Raw genomic sequence first — 20,184 nt, forward strand, 5'->3', positions numbered from 1 at the left:
ACATTACTGCTAAGTAATGTATTCAAGCTTTTTGCAGAGTAATGTATATTTATCAAAATACTTGAATAAGGATTTTGTTTGAAGTCTACAAGTATGTTTTCTTTACACATGATATTTTAATGATACCTTTCAGATTTGATATTTCAGATGAAGTTTGCAATAGTTTCACGAAAGTTCAGGTGACAATCCCTTTCAGACAGGGTTTAGACCTGGCGCCACCTTGTCACACAGGTGTTTAGACACAATACAATGCTGTGTTTCTGTAAAGGTTGCATACTTCATGTCATACGCATAAACAGGACCATTAAACGGGAACCAGATACAGTAAAGGCTTGTTTGATTTATTGATTCTCCAACATTTGTACAAATCAAGATACAGCCTAACAAACAGATAATGTCTTTCAACCGGTTACATTTTATTCAGAACCCACTCTCGTATTCGCTTGTCCCTCCTTTTGAAGGATTAACAGCTGCAACACAGGCTGTAGATTCCACGCGGTTCCTCTGAAAAGCCAGCCTGTACAGTGCACTGCGCAGTTATGCCAGGGATGCTGCTGCCTCCAAGCACTCCTGCATTCAACACTCCAGCTCATCCCACAGATGCTTAGATCTAGAACTAGATGGAGCTTTAGGGACTGCGTGGGCTGTAGCAGGTATGCAAGCTCTGGTTCAAATTCCTCGAACCACAGGCAGCAAATGTCTAATTCGGTTCCCTCATCACAGCGGCTCAAGAGAACTGATGGTCAGTGGTCATCCTAGATGCCACCACCAAGCCAACTGTCTCTTCCCACCCAGGAGCTTGATAAAGGAACGTCTGGCCCCTGGAGGACAAAGAGCAGCCTGGCAGATGTGCACTTGAGCTCACTACGTCCCTGACCAGCAGTGTGGGGCTCCAGCATGTTGAGGTGAGCCACCAGCACATTTGGGGTAGATGCGTTCGTTCCTAAATAGAAATAAATAGAAAATGCTGGCCCTTGCACAGCCCATTAGTGTTCAAGTTTCTTTTTGCTTTAAACCTGTTTTTGACATGTGCTACTGCACATACATTTCATTTATGTGTTGTTCATAAACCACTGCTACTGCAGAAAATGACAGCAGACATTACAGCAAGTCATCCACCTAAGGCGTCTTAAGCATATTAAATATTTCATGGGCATTAGGAGAGAGAGAGAGAGAGACACAGAGACAGAGAGCCAGAGACAACTCAAACAGGTTCCTGAAACAGTAATCTGAGAAGCAATCATGATCCTCTAATCAATATCCGAGACAGATCTGAAAATACTAAACATGACCTTCACGGATTACACAGATTTCTTTTGAAATTGCAGACAACATTCTTATGCAGTATTTGGATGAACTTGGTGATGCTGCTGGAGCAATCAGGAAGCCAGTGTGCAGAGTAGTTACCATGGGCTCCTGAACTTGCATGCCTTGATGAGTACAGTTAATCTGGGCTCCTGTAGCACTGGAACCCCACAGTGGTTGTTTCAAGTGACTGGCAAACACATTTTCTGTCTGGGTCCTGTGCTGTATACAGGAACCTAGTAAGTGCCTATTACAGCTTATTGCAAGTCACTGGACTATTAGTATTGCAACAACACATAGAGAACATCCATGCATGTTATTTGGTAACACTTTAGTTTACGGGCTTCAGTTTGTAAGTGGTTACATACATCTTGTAAAAATACATATTACAATAATTTTTAGATCATATATAACTGACAGACCCCTAAACCAACGTGTTACCCATGCTGTTAACTACCCTTTTCTGCAGCGCTCCAGGAGCTTGTAATATTACAATTGGAAATGGCTAATGTTAATATTGTAGCACTCTGGTGCAGAAGCTCTACAGCGGGCTGCATTCCTTCAGCATCCTCCTGCTCAGACCCTCCCAGTCCCGAGGAGCATCCCCCTGCAGGGGGGACAGCAGGTACAGGGGGTAGTCTCTGGAATGAAGTAAAGCAAACAGGTTTTGCTCTAGTAAATGGTTATTAACTTGTTATTTATGGTTTCCATTATGTTCCCTTTAGAATTGATCAGTAAAAACTACGCTAAGAAATCTGTTACGTGTTACGTTTTTAATCAGATTTCTAAAGATTTAACAGACTTTTAACATTTTTTTTTAAATTTTTTTTTTACAACATGACATATATACCTTCGGAGTTGCTGATCTAGCATACAATACATGCACTAGACAGCGTGTTTAAGAGGCAGACATGCAGACAAAGGTAGAAAACAGACAACATGGAATCTGGATTGTCCTGCTCACCCCTGGAGATCCTGTCCTGCTGCTGCTGCTTCCTCTGCCGACCTCCCCGTGCAGCTCTGAAACCTCCTCCAGCAAGACAGGGCTTCCTCCCTCCTCCCCAGCCTCCAGAGCAGCTCCAGCAGCCAGTACAGCCCCTCCACTACCCCTGCATAGACATAGGCAGAGTCAGAGTCCACTCCCAGTACAGCCTTCCACTCCCCCTGCAGGGTCAGTCCACTCCCCCTGCAGGGTCAGTCCACACCCAGTACAGCCCTCCACTCCCCCTGCAGGGTCAGTCCACTCCCAGTACAGCACTCCACTCCCCCTGCAGGGTCAGTCCACTCCCAGTACAGCCCTCCACTCCCCCTGCAGGGTCAGTCCACTCCCAGTACAGCACTCCACTCCCCCTGCAGGGTCAGTCCACTCCCAGTACAGCCCTCCACTCCCCCTGCAGGGTCAGTCCACTCCCAGTACAGCACTCCACTCCCCCTGCAGGGTCAGTCCACTCCCAGTACAGCCCTCCACTCCCCCTGCAGGGTCAGAGTCCATTCCCAGTACAGCCCTCCACTCCCCCTGCAGGGTCAGAGTCCATTCCCAGTACAGCCCCCCACTCCCCCTGCAGAGACGAGCAGGGTCAGTCCACTCCCAGTACAGCCCTCCACTCCCCCTGCAGGGTCAGTCCACTCCCATACCCCCAGTACAGGCCCCTCACAGCCTTTCCACTCCTTCATTTTGATTAGGACAAGTGAATGTATGAGTTAATATTGTATGGTCATGGAGCCAAGAATTATAATCTCACCCTCATAAAAGTGATAAAGCAGTACACTGCAGAAAGCACTAGCTGAAACATAGCTTCTTACAGTTTTATTATAAATCATGAAGTCAATCTCAGCTAATCAAAACAGTGCAGCACATCTTATTTGTGTCGTCTCCTGCAGGGTAGACTACCAGCTGACAAAACTCTAAAGAAATGTGGATAACTGCCTTATCTATGTAATGCATTCTTTTCTTTCAATTTAAATGTGATTTATAGCACGTTACGATGTACTGCTGATCCCGTCTCTTACGAGCGTATAGTTTCACACTTTGGGTGACAGAACCACCCAATAAAGACATTCTTGCAGGATACGAGACAGGGTCAACTGTGCATGTTAACTGATAACCTACAGCTATGGCCAAACATTTTGCATCATATTGTTGAATGAAACCTGCTGAATAATTATTATTATTATATTTATTTATACAAAGCGCTTTACAGAGGTAGGCTGTGAACTGTGTATTATATGCAGAGTCACTTACAATAGGACATTGATTTAACATCTCATCTGTAGGATGGACCACAAGGAGGTTAAGTGACTTGCTCAGGGTCACAGTGAGTCAGTGGCGGAGGTGGGATTTGAACCGGTGACCTTCTGGTTACAAGCCCTGGACTTTAACCACTGGACCACACTGTCGCCTATGTAATAATGTTACATTAACATATAGAATTACCTATCGCTTTGTAGTTTTCCATATATTTAACGAAAAACTGACAAATTTAAAAGTGTGACATCTTGAAATGCTGTACTATTATCAGTGGCGTGGTGTCTATGTATGTAACACATGCCCTATAGCTCACACACAAAAAAAATATCTAAAACAATAATATTAAAATTGGTATACTATTATTATTATTCTATGTAACATATATAATACATACGTATAGGTTTGCATATAAAAATAATCATATCGGTTGTGCCTGGCGTGCCAACTCACGCAATGCCCCGAATTGCATCTCGTTGCCCAGGCAACGCAACGCTGTGCGGCAGATCTCCACTCTTGAATAATGAAACGAAGGCATGCAATCGAAGAAATGAATCGTCCTGATGGAACAGAGCGAGCAGGCCAACAAAGGTCAGGAGCAAAAACAGAAGGCAGAAAAAAACGGTTATTTTGTGAAACTAGAGAATACGATTTGATTGAAGCAGAGAGAGAAATGGATAATGTAGTATAAAAATTGCTGTAAAATCCATTTAGTGCAGGAGATTATGTGACTACAGAAGAAATCATAAAAAACGGACCACCGAAACCGAAACTGTAGTTAGAGAGCATGTACAAACAAGCAGGGAAAGAGTTGAAACGGCGTTTCAGTGAAGCGTGTACAAGTGCGAGTGGATCTGTGCACATGGGGAGACAAAACTATTCTGCTGGCTGTGTCTACTTTTCATTAACGAGAAGAGTGTGTGGAATAAGGCTGGATACCACGATTTAAACACTTTACACAATACCTGCAAACGTAATGAAACTAGCCAGCCAGACCTAACAGCATGTATACAGTTACGAACATTTGGACAAGAGCGCATTGATCTGCAGTTAAACAAACAATGGAGACTTGCTGTCAGACAGCACAATGAAAAAGTCCATCAGAATCGTGAGATTTTGCCAAGACTAATTCATGTTGTAAGTCATCTTGGAGAACAAGAGCTGGCATTTCGTGGGCACGACGAATCGGATGACTCCCTGAATCGTGGAAATTATGTCGAAACAGTGAGTTCGATCCTTCATTGAAGCAGCATTTGGAAACCTCGACTTTTTTTCTTGGACATCGAGCAAGATTCAGAATGACCTAATCGAAGCAGTGAGTAATATCCAACTTAATGCCATTGCCAAAGAAATTGAGGAGGCACCATTTGTTGCTATTCTACGATAAAACCTCAGATATAGCCAATAAGTCCCAGCTTTCGACTGTACTGCGTTATGTGTCCAAGGACAGTGATGTTGTTGGTTTTACTGATGTTAGTGGCGGTCGGTCTGCTGCTGCACTTTTCCAGCGTGTTGATGCGATGTGCCAGAAGTTTCAATGTGGCAACAAGTTGGTTGTTCAGACGGTGCAGCAGTGATGGCAGGCGAAGTAAGTAGACTTCAGAAACGTGTGCGTGAAAACGTCTTAAATCTAGTCCTCAGTTATGCAGCAAAGAATATTAGGGAATGCAGGATTTTTTTCAAAAATTTAGAAGGAATAGCTCCGTTTTTCTCTCGACCTACAAAGTGGTCTGAGCTTCTTCGCAACGTAGTTAAACGAAGACTGCCTTCTGTTTGTACCACTGGGTGGAATTTTCACTCGAGGCTTGTACAAACTGTTAAGTAGAGCAAAGAAGCTCTGATTGAACTCTTTGAAAGTGTGGTGCTGAACTGTGTGCTGTGTATAACTCAGATCAGCTGCAAAAATGTGGGTATTAACAACAGGCGATGCTGGCCTGGGTGTTCCGTGTGAATGTCTTGTGAATGGCTCACTGTGTAGTATAGAATTGATTTTAAGATTTTGCTGTTAACTTACAAGGCCCTGAATGGATTAGCACCTAGTTATTTGCAGGAGTTACTGACCCTGTATCTTCCAAACCGCACTCTGAGATCATAGGATGCGGGGCTGCTGGTTATTCCTAGGGTCAACAAAAGCAACATGGGAGGTATGGCTTTTTCTTGTAGAGCTCTGAAATTATGGAATGCTCTGCCTTCGTTTGTCAGGGAAGCTGGGACTGTTACAGTTTTCAAGTAAAGACTAAAAACGCACTTTTATAAAATGTTTTTCTTATCTTAGTGGGTTTTAATGTAACCTTAAAATTGCTGCTTTTGTATTATTATGTGTATACTGTTATTTAAATGGTCTGATTGTGGCAGCTGTATGTGTGACATGCTATACAAATGTATTGTGGTTTGTTCTTTTTTCTGCTATGTACTGCACAGTGCTTTGCAATACTTTTGTATAAAAAGTGCTATATAAATGCAATAAATAAATAAATAAATAAAAAAACTTAGCCTCACTGACTTGAAAAGGCGCTGCTTAGGAATCTGCGCTGCCTAGGAATCTGCGCTGCCTACCGGATTTCTACATTCAGTCACTGAGGAGCTTCTGAAAAAAGACAGACGAATGAAAGTTCGATTTCAGTAGAAAACGAAGGTAAGCACGTGTCTTTTATATTCCCAGTGCACGTCAGAAAATGTTTTTATGTCATGTAAAAAGTTGTTGCATGCCTTGCTAAAGAAGTCTACTATTATGGCTTCCGGTAAACTTTTGAGATATTATGATTTTTTAATTACTCTCTTTCCTAAAATTCTAGGTGATGCAAAACTTTTGGCCATAGCTGTGGTATTATGATTGCGCGTGCTGCAGTCGCTGCGCAGTGTGACAGTGAGGACAGGAGAGCCAGTAGGGTACCTGGGTCAGTCTGCACACTGAGCTGGAAGCTGTGCAGCGCCTCTCTGTCCTGAGCCCGCTCCAGGAAGCACAGTCCTCTCCCAGTGAACGCCAGGCTCTTCAGCCTCTGCAGGGACCGCACTCCACTCTTCTCAGAGTCCCCTCCCCTCCGCTCTGAAACACAGGCACAATAGGGCTACTGTCACCTGCACCCATCTGCAACAATGAATGAGCCTCCACTCCTCTCTTTAGTTTATATACTGTCAACAGGAATACGAGGTGTGTGATCCATGCCTACGTCTGGTACAGGGGGTGTGCAGTAATGCAGTCAGGGGATTGAAATGAATACGAGGACGGATCCTTGCCATTGGATGATAATGTTTTTTCTTTCTTACTAATCACCCAGTATATATCCAAAGAACTGCTCATCCCATTGTGTTGAAACTTGTCACTCTCCAGTCACTCTCCTGTTCTCCAGGACAGCGATCGAGCAATGCCACTTCCACCCACATTGTACTGCCTCCTGTACTGTCACTCACCTGAATAAGTAACGTGGACCTTAACCAACAGATTTATACACCTGAAATAAAAAGAATGCAGAATGAAGCACCGATCAGACCTGCAGTCTTATTATTATTTACTGCCCCCTTACCTTTCTAAGATGTTTGCAAACTCAGGACTGTTTATTGTGTTTTCTCAAATAAAGTGTTTTTAAAATGTTCTAATACGAGGTTCAGGAGCTGCTCTTTGCCACATAATATTCATATGTAACACAGGCTAGATCAGCGTATGTTTTTAAATTAGTAAGTGCCAGTACCATCTTAGTGAACAGCAGTGTATTGCCAGTTTCTAAGGAATTTAACTGCTCACTAGATAGGGTTGGCTCTTACTTCTACAAAAGACACTGGCTGATCTCGCTTGTGTTACAAACTTCAGTGGCAGTAGAATTTAAATAGTGTTTTATGTTTCAGATGGGGTCCTAATACCAGTTGCACGGGGAGTAAACTGCAATGTTAAAATTAAACCCTTGAAAACCAAAACTACAGAAAAGTGTAACTGGACACAAGGTCAGCAGACGTAACGAACGTGCACACCTGCTGTAATGAGACAGTGATTCCTTGCCCTCCTTCAGCTGGGTGAAGGCCTGTCCTTGAAGGAAGCAGGCCGCCGCAGTCCACAGCACACAGTTCAGACTCTCTCTCTTCTCTGATTCTCCGGCCCAGAGGCCGTCGCGCTCCGTGTTGGGAGGGCACTCAAGGGTCAGTCTCTCGGGGACCAAGGCTCCTGTCTTGCTGACAACCTCTTCACACACTGTGATTGCATCCTGATACCTCCTGGCCTTCAGTAGGGACACTGCTGCTTCCAGGTACAGCTCTGGGATTCTGGGGAAGGCCAGGCTGTTGTCTACGATCACCTGCATTGGAATACATCATGCAAAGCCAGGTCATAGAACAGACCCAGGAGAGCACGCCCCCGGCCTCGCCCCCATCATGAGTGAAGTAAACACAGCACTCCATGAACGTTCACGGACTCTTCAGTGTAAAAAACAAGAACAATGTAATGAAAAGAAAGTACGTTTAGAGCTAAACAAACAGCTACATTCAGGGAATCACTTTCAAGAACAATGTAATGAAAAGAAAGTACGTTTAGAGCTAAACAAACAGCTACATTCAGGGAATCACTTTCCTTAGCTCAAGATCTGCATCTGGTTTAAGCAACACTGCGATGTAATTTGGAACGGGGTGATTCACCCCTAGTCATTCTGTTGCTGGATTTGAGCAAATGAATAGAGAGATAGATTCCAAAATGAAATCCAGTTTAGCATTGACATGAAGGGCTCTATAGAGATGTGCGTATCTGCTGTCTGTGTGCAGGGTCTCTATAGAGATGTGTGTATCTGCTGTCTGTGTGCAGGGTCTCTATAGAGATGTGTGTATTTGCTGCCTGTGTGTGCAGTGTCTCTATAGAGATGTGTGTATCTGCTGTCTGTGTGCAGGGTCTCTATAGAGATGTGTGTATCTGCTGTCTGTGTGCAGTGTAGTGTCTCTATAGAGATGTGTGTATCTGCTGTCTGTGTGCAGTGTCTCTATAGAGATGTGTGTATTTGCTGCCTGTGTGTGCAGTGTCTCTATAGAGATGTGTGTATCTGCTGTCTGTGTGCAGTGTCACAGAGATCTAGTGGCACTCCTGCAGAGTAGAGGTGTCAAACCTTTCTGTCTGAAAGAGCCATACCCCTGACCAGAGAGTTCTTAAAGAGCCATGAGAAATAAAACTAAAAATACAGAGTTGAAGTGTGCTACACACTGTTGCAGTATTTGTGCTCTAATTAAACAGGTTCCATGTTCAAACGTTTACACAGCATTTGTTTTTGCACTTTGAGTTACTTTTATCTAAAACTCCTGAATGTCCAGCCATCACCTCTGAATCAAGAGAGCTACATTGTGCAGCTCAATGAGTCTTACACTGTGTGGCTCAAGAGCCTTCCGTCGGACAGCCTTGCTTTACAGAGTGCCATCTAAACTCACCCGCTGAGACGCCCCCTCCTGGAACAAGGCCAGCAAGTCCAGGTAGTGCTCCACTGCCTCTGCTGTCCTGTAATACAGCACACTGCACGTCACGGCATACTTTTATTACTGACCGCTATAATGACTACTGGGAGGTGTGTGGACACTGTTAGCCAATAGGGTTGCAAGTGTTAATCTAAGGGTTCTGTATACACTATAATAACTCTGGACCTGCCGCTCTGCAGGCTCCTCTGTGCCAGACAATGCTTCACGCAGGAAGGATGTGGCTTCCTGAGCAGACAGATCAGGGTGGGGCTTTGGAGCAGTGATTCTGGGCCAATCAGGGCGGCCGAGTCACAGGTCGGGTCACGGTGTGCGGGCGACATCACTGCCTGGGGGTGGGGCAGCAAAGGAACAGTAAACTTGTAAAAATCTTGATTGAAATGTGATTAGTTCCACCCCCAACCCAACCTCCACCTCAACCAGCCAAGTCAGTGATATAAAAAAGAAACAGAGCGTTTACAAATAAAAACAACAACCAAAATACAAATGTGTATAGCAAAATATTTAGAGCAGTCGATAGGCTTACTGGCACTTTCTATATACTCATGCTAGCTAGAGGTACTCACAGTGTAGAGCAGCCCGAGAGCCTCAATCTCAGCCTCTGCCTCTCCCAGCTGTCTGTACACCACACAGCTCTGATAGAGGGCACACAGGCACCCAAAATCCATCTCCAGGGCCTGTCTATAGCACTGCAGCCCACTCTGAGGCTTCCCCTGGGAACCAGCCAGAAAAACAAGTGTCAAGAGAACCACCACACACTGCCGGAGCACTTCCCTTCTAAAACAAGCAAGTGTGCAACACACAGTACAGTGCATCCCCTGCCACTGCTGCAAACTCACAATTAGAGCTCTCAGGATAATGATCAGCAACGACCATGACATAGATATATGGCAGAGATTGTACATAAAATAGTTAGAAAAATTATCTTTTCTTTTTGTTGTTAAAGCCGTGGTTGCTCTCAAGGTGAATGCAGACTCCTCTCACCAGCTTGAGGTTTAGGGTTATATACAGCATATTTATACTGTGTGTATATATATATATATATATATATAACGGCAGGACGGTAGTCCTTACCAGCTTGAGGAAGCAGAGTCCGGTCAGGGTGAGAAGCTGAGCATGGAGGGGCCTGGGAGAAGGCAGGACTGCAGCCTGCTGGAACCCCCCCAGCGCCTCCTGGTACTGCCCAGCTTCCATCCACTCCACACCTGCAACACAGGAAACACTCCAGCAGTCACCGCCTGCAGACTGGGGGGCCGCACCACACACACACATGTGCACTGCAGGGAGGGGCAGAACCACACACACACACACACACATGTGCACTGCAGGGAGGGGCAGAACCACACACAAACGTGTGCACTGCAGGTTCTCAGGGGCTGAGCTGGTAAAAGCACTGCTGCTTGGATTGCAGGGACAGTCCCATGCCAGTGCGGTTCAAATCTTGCTCATGACAATCTTGTCGATATTAGCTGGTTCCGACAGGGAGCACTGCAGTGGTTTATCGCAGAGTGGGGAAGGAAAACTGGCTGGGTTTAATTCACCTTACTGCACTTCAACGACCCCTACTGGTCAAGAGCCCGCCCAGCCCAGGTGGAGAGTTCCCAGGCTGGATCTTTCCTTCCCTCCCTGGCTCAGTGTCTTGGTAACAATCCGCTGCTCAGCATCAGAGGTTAACAACAGGAGACTGGCTTGACAGCGGAAATTGATTTGGACGATTGATCTTCGGTAAGTGGGTTTTTAAAGGGCATGTACCTACTAATGCCACTTTATCTGTTTTTTGTTTACACTCTCAAATTTCGAAGTTAGTTTGAAGTTATTTGCATTTTCTTCTATTGCTGTCTACAGAAAGCTGACTGATTGAGAATGATTGAGAGCTTCCTAAAAACAGTACAGGAGGGGTAAACAAAACAAAGAAAAGACGGTAAATGCTGCTGAAAGTTTGCCAAATAACGATGACCGGTTCATTCAGATTTCACAGCATATACATAATTGATACACATCAGTACTTCCCAATTCTGGCTCTTAGTTTCTTAAACATTTAATCTTTAACAGTGTTGGAATTATAGTAACCAATCAGATAACCCAGAAGAAACAACCAACAAAGTGTTAAATAAAGTGACTACAATATGAACGTGTAAAGGCTATACATGTACAACAACTGAGTGAACACTGAATATAAAATAAAAACCTACGAACACACTGTTATCACTGTATACACACTCAAGCCAACGTCTATACTACACATGCATACTTCTGAGAACACTCAAACATCTACACAACATTCTTTAACGTATGGCTGACTTTCAAAAGCTTGAAGTGTAAACTATTCTTACCCCGAGTGATGGCAGTGCAGGTGTGGAGCAGCTCCCTGAACTGGGCTGCACTCAGCACCTCCCCGGGGGCAGCTCTGCTCTCCCAGGACTGGCTCTCCTCCACCAGGATACTCTGCACATCCAGAGGGGACCCAGGGCAAGCTGGAAGAGACCAGCCCTTAAAAACAACAAGACACAAACAAGGGTTATATACAGCATATTGCAGCTATGCATCACTCTACAGAATGCAGGTCAGCAGCATGCAGGACAGTGTGGCTCACCATGACCTGCAGCTATGCATCACTCTACAGAATGCAGGTCAGCAGCATGCAGGACAGTGTGGCTCACCATGACCTGCAGCTATGCATCACTCTACAGAATGCAGGTCAGCAGCTTGCAGGACAGTGTGGCTCACCATGACCTACAGCTATGCATCACTCTACAGAATGCAGGTCAGCAGCTTGCAGGACAGTGTGGCTCACCATGACCTGCAGCTATGCATCACTCTACAGAATGCAGGTCAGCAGCGTGCAGGACAGTGTGGCTCACCATGACCTACAGCTATGCATCACTCTACAGAATGCAGGTCAGCAGCGTGCAGGACAGTGTGGCTCACCATGACCTGCAGCTATGCATCACTCTACAGAATGCAGGTCAGCAGCATGCAGGACAGTGTGCAGCTATAGAATAAGTGGAATGAAACCTGCTGGATAATGTGACCTTAACATACTGAATTACACACCGCTTTGTAGTTTTCCATATACGCAACAAAAAACGGACAAATTGAAATCCCTGTATTTAAATGTTATGATAAGCTGTAAACTTTCACGGCTTTGAGGGTTATTTTTGCTCTTTGAGCGACCTTTAAACAACTTTTTTATTTTACTGTTATTTGTTTTTTGAAATACAAACCATATTAAAAAATAATGTAAAAAAAAGTTTTGCTTTCTTTGGTTAAAAAAAAAAACAAACTCATTTTAATACACACAGTATCTAAAATTAGTGGCTACCCATTGTTCTCAGGGAGCTGATTCCCTGCTTTGTGTGTGAGAGAGAGCGAGAGAGAGACAGACAGACACACACAGCTAACCTGCACCATCAGCACTCCACACAACAAAGGCCTGACCCAGAGGCTCCGGAATCTCTACAGGGACAGAGACTCAGACAGCACAGAGACTCAGACAGCACAGAGACTCGCAGCACAGAGACTCAGACAGCACAGAGACTCAGCACAGAGACTCAGACAGCACAGAGACTCAGCAGCACAGAGACTCAGGCAGCACAGAGACTCAGCACAGAGTCTCAGCAGCTCAGAGACTCACCAGCACTGAGACTGGGTCTCTGCAAGCTTCCAGGCTGTATTGATTTTTATAAACACAATCTAAGGAGGTAGGGGGGGGAAGGGAAGGGTGCCGGTGTAGTCATGGGGTATATACAGTACATATCAGGTCTGGGATCTTCAAATACGCTTTCAAAATTCACAACACTCATTAACATTCACAGACGTAGTTTAAGTCACAGTCAGTTTTAATCAGTACACTGATGAAGTGGAAGTGTATATTGAGTCTGACTAGTCCTGTGTAGCGACAGCTTCCCAATTGAGGAGCCCCTTGGCCTTTGACCTACATCCACCACATGGACAACCATAACTGCAAATCACTCAGCAGTACAATAAGAATTCATACTGGAAAAAAGAAATGATTACAAAAATAGTAACATTTGTTTGTCCAACGTTTTGGCTACAAGTCTTACATGTCTTCAAATGAAGAAATTGAGAAAATCTTCTAGGTCAAAATGTTTGCCAATGAAATTGAAGTAACCAAAACCCCTGTCTCCCCTACCCGAGCCTCAGCCAGCCACAGGAGCAGCTCCCTGACACATTGAAGCTGGCAGGTGCAGAGCCAGTGTGCCCACTGCACACAGGCTAGTCGGGTCAGCGAGGGCTCCCACTGCTCCCAGTGTTCCCAGTTGAGCAACTGCAGGACCAAGCGCCACAACTGCAGGGGGTCAGAGCCGGTACCGGGGCGGCCAGCGGCTTCCAGAGCTGGACAGGACGGGACAAAGAGACATGGAGGGGTCAGTACAGGGCAGGCAGGGCGCACTTGGGTTGATTAACTTAGGATCATAAAAACTTCACCAACGAGGGAAGGCCATTCAGCCCACCAATGCTCGTCTGGTTCCTAGTAGCTGATTGATCTCAAAACTTTGTCAACTGGGGGTCTTAAAGGATCCAAATGATTCTGTATCAACAACATGGCTACGTAACCTAATCCATTCAATATGCATTTTCATATACCGGTAAACATAAATATTGTACACATTCATATTGCAGTAATTTATTAAAACAAAGAAAAAAAGAAAAAGAAAATGTAAGGGGACTCTATGGGAGGGGGACTCTGTGGGAGGGACTCTCTCTGTGGGAGGGCATCTCTCTGTGGGAGGGACTCTCTGTGGGAAGGACTCTCTCTGTGGGAGGGACTCTCTCTGTGGGAGGGACTCTCTCTGTGGGAGGGCGTCTTATGCTATAATGCACTTCTTATGAAGGGTCTGGTACTTCAAATATAGTAGCCAAGGCACAGCATGCAAAATGCACACTCATAGTAAATGCATGACGTGGGCAGTTTGGCCACACAGTGGAGAATCTGGCCCAAGGTGTGTTATCAATCAATAAGGACTCTTCCAGTGAGGGACGGGTGTGAGTCTGCCATACCTCTGAGCAGCGCCTGCGTGATCCCAGCCTGGTCTTCCTCCCTGGTGTTAGCAGACAGGCGAAGATTCAGCACAGAGGCATTATAGAGTACGCTCAGCTCCAGAGGCACACTGGACACAGCCGGGGGCAGGCCTGCAGAAACAGGGGTGAGTAACCAGCACTAACCCAACACATGTGTGAGAGGGGGCCCTGAGACCCTTGAGGGCCGCGCTACCCCCTTGCGACACAGCTTGATAACAAGACTGTCTGTTTCATGTTCAATGATCTCAACGCAGGTGTTCAGACCCGAATGTGGCATGTGGCTTACAGTTCTCAGGCTGTTGGGACACACATTATAATGGAACTAACACAGCTTGAAATGCGTTTGGTGGTAAAAATGTCCATGTTCACATTCATTTCTATAACAGAACATTTTAAAAGACATTATTAAAAAATATGATGCACAGAAGAGTGAGACAGATTTTCTTTTTTTTTTTTTTTTTTTTTAATTGCAATATGGTATGAATTATACTTTTGTTGCCCAGCTAATTCAAAATTAAAGAATATTTGAAATACTCCCTCATGAAAAAGCCATGTTTGTCCAAGCACCATCTCATGACTGCTGGCTAATCACACAACAGTTAACAGGAGTGCTCGTGAGCTTTACATTATTTCGAATCTTGAGTCAGGAACACCTGCTTTGGTGGAATAAGCCTCATTTTCTATATTTTAATATTAACATTTGCTTTGTATAACATGTGTATATGTGTTTGAAAACACATTTCATTTGTAAACTCGTTTGGTGGGGTCCTGTGTGCTGAGAATGTGTTTCTCTGAGGGAAGGGAGTCGAGTCGGTGTAAACTAGCAGGACTTTGGCTCTGTGGAGTGCAGGACCACATATGGGCAAAGACTGTGGCAAAAGAAAAGGAATGCGAGTCCCTGAAGGTAACCACACCCAAACAGCATCCTCACAGCATCCACACCCAGCAGCATCACAGCATCCTCACAGCATCCACACCCAGCAGCATCACAGCATCCACACCCAACAGCATCACAACATGCACACAGCATCCACACAGCACCCTCACAGCATCCACACAGCATCCACACCCAGCAGCATCACAGCATCCACACAGCATCCACACCCAGCAGCACCACAGCATCCACAGACGTGGTAAATATTACCTTTGTTCTGTATTAGGCTATCAACTGTAAATGAATATGTTTAGAAGTTGTCGCAATTGTATATATGGGTCTACAATATAACATGATTAATATTAATTGTTGAAATAAAGTAGCATGAACCTTGAACACAGAGTAACGTCCATTTCCTTGCTCTGTTATGGTCCAAACTTAATAATCTCAGAATAATGTTCTTAGCTGTAGAGGTGTTACATATCAATTTGAAAATAAAACCTACACCTAGAAACTGAATCATTATTACAGAGAATAAGAACTAATTATGTTAATAAAATCCAAGGTGTGTTTCCAGAACTCCCGAGACCCCCTCACTGAGACGCAAATATTAAACATTGAAAACACAAGTAAGACGCAATTCGAAGTACACTGTAACATAATAGCAATGTATACCTTGTATCTTCTGAAGGAGCTTCCTCAGTTCAGAGTGACACTGCTTTAGAGCCTCCTTCTGTTGGGTTCCTTTCTGAGTTCTGCAAGCAGCCTACACAGAAAGTCAATGCCAGGCTTTACAAAGCACAGCAAACCACACTCTAATGAACACACACACACACACATCTCTGAACCTCTTGCTCCGCTCGGATACCGGTGCTCACCGGATTGCTTTTTAAGCTTGTTTCAAAACCAGCCAAATCTGTTGTGTCCTCCTGTTGTAAAAGCAGCTGAGGCACATGGGTATGACAAGACTGTCAGAACCTGGGTTTTTAGAGCATTTTACAGCACTAGAGAATCCACCCAGATTGCATCACCCACATCTTTTTAGAGTTAACTCAGGATACCCACGATTACCCAGTGCTGTAAAATGCTTTAAAGAAAATCTCTGTGGGTTATCTCAGAGGAAAACAGGTTCATCAAATCACCCCTTAAGCTCCAGAATATAGCTCTTTTGTTTTAGACATAAAGTATCCCAATGAAGGTTTGTAATGGGGTTAAATAAAAAACATGTGCAATCAAAATGCAACAAAAATGGATGTTGTGTTTAAACATGCATCCTGTTTTCATGAATTGGAAGCAGTGTTCTTGTTAAATCTTAACAGACCTTTTTTTTTGTAACTGTTCAGCCGCCGCCCCTGCAGCACTGCCCCCTAGTGGATGTATGAAAAACCCCATTTGCTCCACGTGGTATTTCTTACTGGTGTCCTTGCCATGCAATAGGCAGGTTAATGGTTACTCTCTGGTGTACCAGGTGAATTTAGAGACAGGACATGCTTGAAACTTCTTTAAATGAATCAGGATGTGATGACTGAAACGATGTGATATTCCACACACATACATACCACATGAATCAGGATGTGATGATGGTGTGATATTCCACACCCATACATACCACATGAATCAGGATGTGATGATGGTGTGATATTCAACACCCATACATACCACATGAATCAGGATGCGATGGCTGAAACAGTGTGATATTCAACACCCATACATACCACATGAATCAGGATGTGATAACTGAAACGGTGTGATATTCCACACCCATACATACCACATGAATCAGGATGTGATGATGGTGTGATATTCAACACCCATACATACCACATGAATCAGGATGCGATGGCTGAAACAGTGTGATATTCAACACCCATACATACCACATGAATCAGGATGTGAAGATGGTGTGATATTCCACACCCATACATACCACATGAATCAGGATGTGATGATGGTGTGATATTCCACACCCATACATACCACATGAATCAGGATGTGATGATGGTGTGATATTCCACACCCATACATACCACATGAATCAGGATGTGATAACTGAAACGGTGTGATATTCAACACCCATACATACCACATGAATCAGGATGTGATGATGGTGTGATATTCCACACCCATACATACCACATTAATCAGGATGTGATAACTGAAACGGTGTGATATTCAACACCCATACATACCACATGAATCAGGATGTGATAACTGAAACGGTGTGATATTCAACACCCATACATACCACATGAATCAGGATGTGATGATGGTGTGATATTCCACACCCATACATACCACATGGCTCTTTAAAAACAGCTCCCTGGCCTTCAGTGTGGTACTTTCAACTCTGCAGTGCATTCAAATCAATACAATTCTTAGCCCTGCTAAGGACAGGTAGGAGGAACTGGCTCTGGTAATATTATCAACTGAAACAAGCACAGTATCAACCAGCAGTGCGCTAAAATGAATTCAAATGAATAAAAGGCAATTAATAAATAGCTTGCACGAGGCTTGCCATCTGTCCCTGTTTTCCCGGGACAGTCAGTATGCTTCAATATAAATTCAATATGCTTTCCCAGGACACCAAAAGGTCGCGTTTTTCTTTAACCCATATCCGGGTTTTTAACCTCATGCTTCCACACCCCCCGTGCACATTACTACAGCAGCACCTCAATGGCAGTTCATCGGCACAAGTTAACCACGATACAATATTACTGCAATGGACGCACACTATGAATTGGTTGTCAATAGCAGTAATAGTATCAGTGCTTCCTATTGGATGACTATAGGATTTCTATCCTACCTTGCACTTGCGGACAATGCTGTAATGCTCTTCTGTCCAGATTTCCAAGCAGCCCTGGCTGCCGGTATCCCGGTCCATTCTCTTCAATGAGCTCTCCGCCGTCTTCAATGAAAACAAAAGCAACGCAAGACAGCTGAGACCAGGCGTGTATAGCTTTACTATTTATTTATGTGTCGCTCACTGGGTTAATAATTAATATGCAGCTCAATCCTTGCACATTATAATGTGCATGCATGCTATAAAATACCTCTACAGCAGGTCAGACAACTGTCACAGACACAAGAATACAGAACTATTTAAAAAGACAATCAAAACATGCCTACCTTACCTGCTGCAGCTCTGCGTGCACCACGTGAAAACCCCAAACTTTTAAACCAACACTTCGACGTGTAACCTGTTCAAGGTAAGTGCCTGTAATAAAATATTTACTATCACTTTATAATGTCTGCATTTACTAAAGTATTGATTAAATACAGTAATAAATGACACGCTCATTTATCTTGACTTACTGTAAAAGTTTCCACTCGTCAGGCTTGTCCCTAAAAAAAAAACACGCCTACAGCGTGCTATGGTTGGCTAATTTGTTCAACGTGATTGGTTGAGCTACACGTCAAACACAGAAGCAGCGGAATGCGCGAGCCTTGCTGGGAGAGCGGGAGTTTCAATGCGCGGATGGCTGACTTGGACAAGCAGAAGCAGTATTTCATGCACAGATCAATGAGATAAATAAGCGAGATCTTGAAAAGAATGTGTAAATAAGAATATTCAGTTGCAGTTACAATCATGTCCTTTTCATCGTGAGAAAAATATATCGCGCTAAAGTCACTGCAAATACGCGCTCGTAGGATATTAGTTTCAGTTTTGTTTAGCACACAAACACAACTAGCAGACCTTCATTCAGCGGCTTTACCCCATTAATGAAACGCTGAACAGGACCCTGAAATGAACTAGTCATAGTTGCCCCATGAGCCAGGCATAATATTAACAGCATTATTGTTAATACTGGATGTGTTGATTTCTTTCCGGTGTGAACTGTCATGAAGCAAAGACGAATGAACTGATGCAAAACGAGGGCCAGCATCATAATGTTGAACAGAATACTTTGTAAATAGTGATATTGCCTATGACTCGCCCGACGTGGTTATTATGGGACACCCTGCATATACAACTAAGAACATAACGAAAGACAGGAGGCCATTCGCCATGTTAATGCTCAATGTTTTTTATTTCAATACCCACTGATTCAGCATCAACACAGCATAGCTAGGTAACCGACGCCTCCTCACCCTCACCGTGTAAAGAACGAAGTGTCTCCAACCCCCGGCTGTGATTTGTATACCAGTAATTATACTACCAGGTAACAATAACGGTTACAGCCCTGTAGTCTTCTATCTAATGTATCTTCTGTCCCACTGACGCTCTCAGTTGTGTCACATACGGCAGCTGTACAGGTCCCTTGTCATTACTTTACTGAGCCTATACTGCCATCTAGTGGCAAAAAAACACTGCATTTAAAAAGGCTGCACTGTCCAATATCTTCATGTTACTGAAGTAATAGCAACATGTAAAGTTATTTACGCACAAACGTTCTACCCTGGTGGATATTGGCAGTCTTTAATTTGCTTCAAAGGTTTGTTTAATGTGGCTGCATTGTATTTTACAACAGTCCTAAACAAGGCATGACTTTAGATACACTACTGTATGTCCTGATTGGGTTGACTGCAGGCCCTGTTGAAAGCAGCAGCTGGAGCTCAGCATTCCCTCCCTAGCGAGAACCCCCAGCACTACCCAGTGTGAACCAATGCTATTACTCTGTAAAATGTATGTGTCAATGCATTTCAATGAATAGATTAACTTGTTGCATCCAGCATAGCCACCACATCACTCTTGTTAAAGAGATAGCTACTTCAACACGTCTTTATTTTCTTTACCTGGTAAAACAATAATATTAAGATTATTGTACTACAGTATGAATGCATCTGGCATACCTTTCTTTACTAGTGCATTAACTACTACCCTCCAGCAAGCTTTGGGACTGATGTATCAATGTAGAGATCCTATGTGGTTTAATTCACAGCAGCAGTCTGGGCTTCCCTCTCTAAATACAAAACAAGACTGATTGTGGTGAAGAGTATTAGTGCTGATCAGGCTTCGTTCATTCGGTGCACAGTGCTTCACCTCTATTAGTGCTGATCAAGCTACATTCATTCGGTGCACAATGCTTCACCTCTATTAGTGCTGATCAGGCTTCGTTCATTCGGTGCACAATGCTTCACCTCTATTAGTGCTGATCAAGCTTTGTTCATTCGGTGCACAATGCTTCACCTCTATTTAGTTCACTGCACAGCACAACACTACAGTTCTTCCCCACAATCAGCCTTGAGGAGTCTTTCCAGAAGCATTTTTTTTGCTGGAATAATTAGTAAGCCAGGCACATAATGATCTAAGCTGACACTACAATAGAGAATCATGCAG

At 44.1% G+C, this 20,184-nt stretch overlaps 1 protein-coding gene across 6 annotated transcripts; it reads right to left on the reverse strand.

Annotated features, from left to right (window-relative positions):
• Window positions 1-314: 314 nt before the first annotated feature.
• On the reverse strand, window positions 315-18,643 carry LOC117403482 (Fanconi anemia group G protein). 6 transcript variants are annotated; one of them, XM_058989026.1, is made up of 16 exons: window positions 18,219-18,643; window positions 18,033-18,120; window positions 17,710-17,811; window positions 15,582-15,672; window positions 14,012-14,143; window positions 13,143-13,345; window positions 11,323-11,479; window positions 10,064-10,194; window positions 9,556-9,702; window positions 9,158-9,318; window positions 8,948-9,014; window positions 7,517-7,836; window positions 6,962-7,002; window positions 6,444-6,596; window positions 2,270-2,414; window positions 316-1,946 (listed from the first exon to the last, which is right to left on the reverse strand). In XM_058989026.1, the coding sequence occupies exons 3-16, from the start codon at window positions 17,785-17,787 to the stop codon at window positions 1,847-1,849; spliced, it is 1,926 nt and encodes a 641-aa protein (XP_058845009.1). In that variant the 5' UTR covers window positions 17,788-17,811; window positions 18,033-18,120; window positions 18,219-18,643; the 3' UTR covers window positions 316-1,846. The 6 variants fall into 6 exon arrangements, with proteins under 6 accessions (XP_058845038.1, XP_058845009.1, XP_058845016.1 ...); XM_058989033.1 differs by having other exon boundaries at window positions 18,038-18,103; window positions 18,219-18,642; XM_058989021.1 differs by having other exon boundaries at window positions 18,038-18,120; window positions 18,219-18,642.
• Window positions 18,644-20,184: the final 1,541 nt, after the last annotated feature.

The sequence above is a fragment of the Acipenser ruthenus genome, chromosome 2 (assembly GCF_902713425.1).
Source record: "Acipenser ruthenus chromosome 2, fAciRut3.2 maternal haplotype, whole genome shotgun sequence".
Lineage (NCBI taxonomy): Eukaryota > Metazoa > Chordata > Actinopteri > Acipenseriformes > Acipenseridae > Acipenser > Acipenser ruthenus.

Bases quoted from the DNA above. Each gene is read 5' to 3' on its own strand.
- LOC117403482 (XM_058989055.1), bottom strand. From the start codon at position 17,787: ATGGACCGGGATACCGGCAGCCAGGGCTGCTTGGAAATCTGGACAGAA. The intron at 13,346-14,011 runs GTATGGCAGACT...CGTCCTGTCCAG, and splicing joins CACGCAGGCGCTGCTCAGAG to CTCTGGAAGCCGCTGGCCGC. The intron at 7,837-8,947 runs GTGAGTTTAGAT...ATTCCAATGCAG, and splicing joins AGGAGGGGGCGTCTCAGCGG to GTGATCGTAGACAACAGCCT.